This window comes from Fukomys damarensis, unplaced genomic scaffold (assembly GCF_012274545.1).
Source record: "Fukomys damarensis isolate Sample0158 unplaced genomic scaffold, DMR_v1.0_HiC HiC_scaffold_24, whole genome shotgun sequence".
Taxonomy (NCBI): domain Eukaryota; kingdom Metazoa; phylum Chordata; class Mammalia; order Rodentia; family Bathyergidae; genus Fukomys; species Fukomys damarensis.
In genome coordinates, this window is record NW_022900936.1 from 9,677,949 (window position 1) to 9,684,178 (window position 6,230).

Consider the following 6,230-nt stretch of genomic DNA (forward strand, 5'->3'; position numbering starts at 1 on the left):
GATTTTTTTTTTTTTTTTTTTTTTTTTTTTTTGTACCAGGGATCAAACTCATGACTTTCCTAGAGGCCGATTTTTAAAGTGATCAGTAATATTAAAATGACATCCAGAAATTTTATTTTTCATTTAAAAATGATGAGATTCCTTAGAAATGACCTATTTCAAGGAGTAGCAATTCTTCAAGTTTTTCACAATACTGGGGATTGAACTCAGGGCCTTTGCACCAAGCTATATCCCCAGCCCCCTACCCCATTTTCTTTTTTTGAGACAGGGTCTCGCTTAAGTTGAAATTCGGCAGGCTGGCCTTGAACTTTCGACCCTACTGTTTTAGCTTCCCGGACTGCTAGCATTACAGGTGTAGATCACCACACCTGGCTGAGGAAATATAATCTTAATTTTAGGCTGAGTTTTTTAAGTCAAAGGTGAAGAAAATGAGGTACTGTGACACTGTTTGCTACCTAAGTCTTTTTGTGGGGGGGTACTGGGGATCAATCTTGAGACCTTGCACTTGTGAGGCAGGCGTCGGCACCATGAGCTAAGTCCCCAGCACGCTACCTGAGTCTTTTAAACCCATCAGTCTTTATTTCCTCTCTGAGAGTGACCCATGCTGCTGACTGGATTAATCACCAGTGCTGTCACTCTAGCTGCGTCCTGGCAGCTTCTGCAACATACTTCTGCATCTGTCCCTGCATCCCAGTATGCCGAAGTTCTGATTTTTGCAAGCAACACTACTGAATTCGCAATCAATTCTCAGACTTCATCTTGTAAAATGCTAGATTCTTGAGTATTGTGACCAGGTCTTAACTTCTTTTGCTTAATCTTGTTTCCTGTTGTCCTCTGCTGTAAGGAAACTGATATGGTTATGCATTTATATTGTTGCAGTAAGAACTTGCTCAATTTGATTTAGGAATGTCTTAAGTTTTTGATGTGTTTGTTTGGTTTTGACTTTTTTTGTTTTGATACTGAGGGTCACCTGAAGGTGACCTTCACATCTTCAGCCCCTTTTGTTTTTTTAATCTTGAAATAGGATCTCACCTAGTGGCCCGGGCTGAACTTGAACTTGTGGTCCTCCGACTTCAGCCTCCCTAAGTGCAGTGATTACAGGTGTGAACGAACCATCACACCCAGCTAGAATATACAGAGTTCGTGTAACCCTAGTTTTAGGTTTTTTTCCCTTGTGGTACTGGGGATGGAACCTAAGGCATGCTAGGCAAGTGTGCTAGCACTTGTACCTGCCAGACTCCGTTTTCACACTGTAACTTGGTTTTGTCACTGCCCATCCCAAAATTGAAACAAGAAAGGTGATAGCATAATATCAGTACATTTAAAACTTAGCATGGTGGTTGCTAAGGGATAGAGGAGGAAATAGGGAATTACATGATTTCAGCTTTACAAAACGAATTATGGAGATGGAATTATGGTGATGGTTGTCCAACATGAATATTTAATACCACTGAACTACATACTTTCAAATGATAACGTGGTAGATTTCATTTGTATTTTACCACAATGAAAATTTTCTTTAAACTTTAGTGTATTTAGCAGCCTGTGAGAAATATTTCTGAAAGAAACAAGTGATTAGAACAATGGATGGTTCTCAAATGGCAATGCAATAGAATCAACTAGAGGTTCTTGAAACACATTTCAATCCTAGGGCATATCTGAGAGTAGTTAAATGATAATCTCTGGATGGGCGCTAGGCATTGAGTGTTTCAGTATCTCATTGAATGTGAAAAGCACTTTCAGGATGTTTCTGCCTTAGAATACGATTTTTAAGGGCTGGGCATTTAGCTCAGTGGTTCTGCTGCCTGCCTTGCAAGCACAAGGCCCCGAGTTTGATCCCCAGTACAAAAAAAAAGATTAATTTTGCTGGCAATTAAAATGAAACCTTTGTTGTTGTTTTCATTTCCTTAGGGGCCTGACTTACAAGGACTCTGGGGTAGACATTGCAGCTGGAAATATGCTGGTTAAGAAAATTCAGCCTTTAGCAAAAGCTACCTCCAGACCTGGTAAGTCAGATTCTGACTTTTAGTAATAATAAGTACTGTTGTTTCTTTGACATGTTGTAAATTGATTGGGGCTTTGTATTTAACTGGGGAAAATGTGCCAAATTAATTCCAATGTCCCTTTAAGTCTTGTCCTACTTACACCAATCTAATCTTCTGTCTTCTAATCTTCTGTAATCTTCTTTCTTTTTCTCCCTTGAGGAAGGCATTTATCTGATATTACTGCTTTCTTCCTAGCATTTTTTTTTTAATTACTGCTTTCTTGATCATTTCTTTGGGTACATGGTACTCTTCCCCTTCCTCCAAAGAGGAAGCTCTGCTTTTAGTCATTCTTATGAAGAACTGGCCAGAATATTATGTTTAATATATTAAAATACAGCAAGTAATTAGTGTTATCTCTGACAGGCTGTGATGTTGATCTTGGAGGTTTTGCTGGTCTTTTTGATTTGAAAGCAGCTGGTTTCAAAGACCCTCTTCTGGCCTCTGGAACAGATGGTGTTGGGACTAAACTGAAGGTAATAGACACCTTTGTGAATAAAGGCCTTTTGTCAAAGGTAGAGGGAATTACTATATGTCAAGTACATATTTTTTTCTTTTGATATATATAAACTAAAAATAATCATACCAAGTAACCACATATTTTAGCCTTATGGAACAATAATATTATTGAGACTATATTTGGGTGAAAAAGAATATTTCAGGGCATTAGAAAGGGTAATTTGGAGCAAATCACTTATCAGAATTTACTGTTCTTCTGTTTGGGGTATTAAGAACAGCTACCAAGTTAGTGGTACTTGCCAGCCTCTGTGAATAAATTGACAAGATGCTGTATAGTTTGTTCTCTAATGTGCATGTTTATCTTGTATAGATTGCCCAGCTGTGCAATAAACACAGTACCATTGGTCAAGATTTGGTTGCAATGTGTGTAAATGACATTCTGGCACAAGGAGCAGAGCCCCTCTTTTTCCTTGATTATTTTTCCTGTGGAAAACTTGACCTCAGGACAACTGAAGCTGTTGTTGCTGGAGTTGCTGAGGCTTGCAAACAAGCTGGGTGTGCTCTCCTAGGTATGATCATTTTAACCACAAGCCTTTCTCCTCACTGGAAGTTAATCTGGTGTACAAATGTGATCGGTACCAGCTTAGCTAGTGTGAGGGACTCTGTCACAAGGTGTGGGGAGTGAATTACAGATAAGACCACCTGAGCTGATCTGAGAGCCTGGTGCTTTGTCCGCCAAGCCACGCTTCTACACGGTCCGGAAGGCTTTGCCTCCTTTTCCTTTTCCATCTTTCTCAGGAGGCTCCACGGGAAGGCTTGGGTTATTTGCTCCCTATAGCACCATAGCAGAACAAGTGGGTTCCTGGCATTTCAGATCTTAAACCATGTCTTCCCACAAAAATGACACAAAGAATAAAATGTGAAGGGGAAAAAATAAGAATCAAGGTAAATCATGTGAAGATACAAATTCCCAATGATAAATGTGAATGTATTGTATACCTAAAATGTACCAATAAAAGAATTTTAAGAGAATAAAAATAAAAATAAAATGTGGCCAGATTTGTTAGAAATACCACCTAACTATATGATTTTTTTTAGCAGAATGATTTTAAATTCATTTATTTTATCGGTACATTTTAGGTATACAGTATACTGATATCCATTATTGGTAATTTGTGCCTTCAGCAGAATGATTTCATAGGTAGTGGACCAAAGAACAAAACTGCCTCTTTCATGTTACTATTTCTTTTTTGTTTGGTTGGTTTTGGTTTTGCTTTTTTATGTCTTGTTTTTTCAGACAAGGTCTCTCTATGTAATCCAGGCTGGCCTCAAACTTGAGGCGCTCCCACCTCAGCCTCCAAGTACTGAGATTACAGGCGTGCGCCTCCACACACAAAAGTATGAAAGCATTTTTGAAACTAAACTGCTTTAAAAATGATGTTATTCTCAAATGAACATTCACCCTTGGAAGGCAGTGATATTTGAAGGCCACACACAGACTTCTGGGGTAGACCTTATCTCACCCTTTGTAGGAATTAGTGCTATTTCCCCTGAAATCATGCTTGGTTAAACATTGTTAGGCATCTGATAGAGGACGGGGTATAACCATGTGCTTAATTGTTCATGCTAAGAGGAGCTTGTGCCACTCTTCCCTATGCAGATTTATAAATACGTGGATGTGGCTTCTTTGCTCTTGTCTTACCCCACCAGGAGGCGAAACGGCAGAAATGCCGGACATGTACCCTCCTGGAGAGTATGACCTAGCAGGTTTTGCTGTTGGTGCCATGGAGCGGGATCAGAAACTCCCTCACCTGGAACAGATTGTGGAAGGGGATGTTATTGTTGGAATAGCTTCATCTGGTCTTCACAGCAATGGATTTAGCCTTGTGAGGAAGATTGTAGCACAGTCTTCACTGGAATACTCTTCTCTAGCACCTAGTGGCTGTGGTGACCAGACTTTAGGTAAGCTCAGTGCTGCTTAGATATGTTTGGGCAACCACTCTGTGGGTCTAGTCTGTACTTAGTCAAGCTAGAATGCATTACATTGAACTATATTATGTATGGTTTGCTGCTTGGGCACTATTTTAAATAGAATTGGTTTTTTTTGTGCAGGACTACAGTCATTGCATGCTTTAGTTTTGTATTTATAGGCTAAATCTGTCTGATCTCTCCAACCTACAGGAGACTTACTTCTAACTCCAACCAGAATCTACAGCCGTTCACTGTTACCTGTCATACGTTCAGGACATGTCAAGGCCTTTGCCCATATTACCGGTGGAGGCTTGCTAGAAAACATTCCCAGAGTCCTCCCTAAGAAATTTGGAGTGGATTTAGGTAAGATCACTAATGGGAACTTACATTCAAAAAAACCACTGAAAAGGGGCTAAGCAGCTCAGTGATAGAGTGGTTGCCTGGCATGTTCAATCCCCATCACCACAAAAACAAATCGAGCAATGAAATGTACTATGGAGGAAACAATTAGCAGTTAGTACTGTATATATGTGGTTATAAATGGAGAATTCTTATTCATTGGAGTTTGCTGTATTATCCATGTAGTCTATGAGTTTACTGGTTGGACACCATTATGGAACTGGTTTATGTAAGGCATAAAATCCTCTTGTGCAATTAGCTTACATAAAGATGAAGTGCTATAAGCAGATCCTCCAAAGCGATTGGTAACCTCAAGTTCTATAAGGTGGAACCTTACATGAGGCTGATAAGTTGTCCACATTGGAGGTAAAAGGACCTGAAACAGGGCATAGAACAGGGAGACAGATTCAGAAATTATTCCATGCTTAGAAGGAAAAAGCCCAGGCATAGTGATTCATGCTCATAATCCTAGCACTTGGGAGGCTGAGGCAGGAGGATCACCGTGTGCTCAAGGTTAGCCTGGGCTGCGTAGTGATTTCAAGGCCAGGCTGACCTACAAAGTGAGACCATGTCTCAGAAGAAAAAAAAAAAAAGTGTTCTAAGAAAACAAAAACTTACTATGCCTGCCTGACAAGCGCAGAGTCCTGAGTTCAATCCCAGGTACTTAAAGAAAAAAAAAGATAACAAAAATTTTAAGGAGCATTTCCTTGATTGGATTATTCAAGTAGTGAAAAATTGCCATGCTGATGAATGAGGAAACAAGGCAAAACCAATTAATTTGCCAATGTCTGTAGTGTAAACACTCCCCCTATAGCCAACTAAAAAATAGGTGTGTGTTAACAACCTTGGTCTGGCATGCCACTTGGCTAACAATAACGCTGTCTTGTTATTAGGACACTGATAGAGGCTGAGTAACCCTTATGCAAAGTGCTTGTGAGCAGAAGAGTGTGGGACTTTTTCCTGTTTGGGAATACTATTTGCATATACATACTGAGATAGCTTGGGGTTAGAACTCAAGTCCAAACATGAAAATCATTTGTGTTTCATATATGCTTTATACACATAGCCTGAAGGTAATTTTACACAATATTTTTAGCGCACCTGCCTGTTGACTCATTCATTGTGAAAGGTTAGATGTGGCATTTTCAATTTTCTTTGTGTTTTTAGTTATGCAGATGTCTGTATTCCAGTGAAAACAACCCTTGCACCAGCCTCTAAGGTTTCTTCCACAAATCATACTTTGACTACAATAGATATAAGAGATTTTCAACATTTAAATTACTGCTTGTGTTACTAAGTACTTGTTTAGTTATAGAAAGTAGGCTCTTATCCTACCCAGCTTTTTTTTTTTTTTTTTTT

The 6,230-nt window shown here is 39.3% G+C and overlaps 1 protein-coding gene across 6 annotated transcripts in view; it reads left to right on the forward strand.

Annotated features, from left to right (window-relative positions):
- The window catches only part of Gart (phosphoribosylglycinamide formyltransferase, phosphoribosylglycinamide synthetase, phosphoribosylaminoimidazole synthetase), a 29,196-nt gene that overhangs the window by 17,074 nt on the left and 5,892 nt on the right, over window positions 1-6,230 (forward strand). For all 6 annotated transcript variants that reach the window (XM_010608677.2, XM_010608675.2, XM_010608673.3 and 3 more), the window contains 5 exons: window positions 1,912-2,006; window positions 2,409-2,518; window positions 2,872-3,070; window positions 4,212-4,463; window positions 4,683-4,835. In XM_010608677.2, the coding sequence (XP_010606979.1) occupies window positions 1,912-2,006; window positions 2,409-2,518; window positions 2,872-3,070; window positions 4,212-4,463; window positions 4,683-4,835 (809 nt within the window). The remainder of the gene's footprint in view (window positions 1-1,911; window positions 2,007-2,408; window positions 2,519-2,871; window positions 3,071-4,211; window positions 4,464-4,682; window positions 4,836-6,230) is intronic.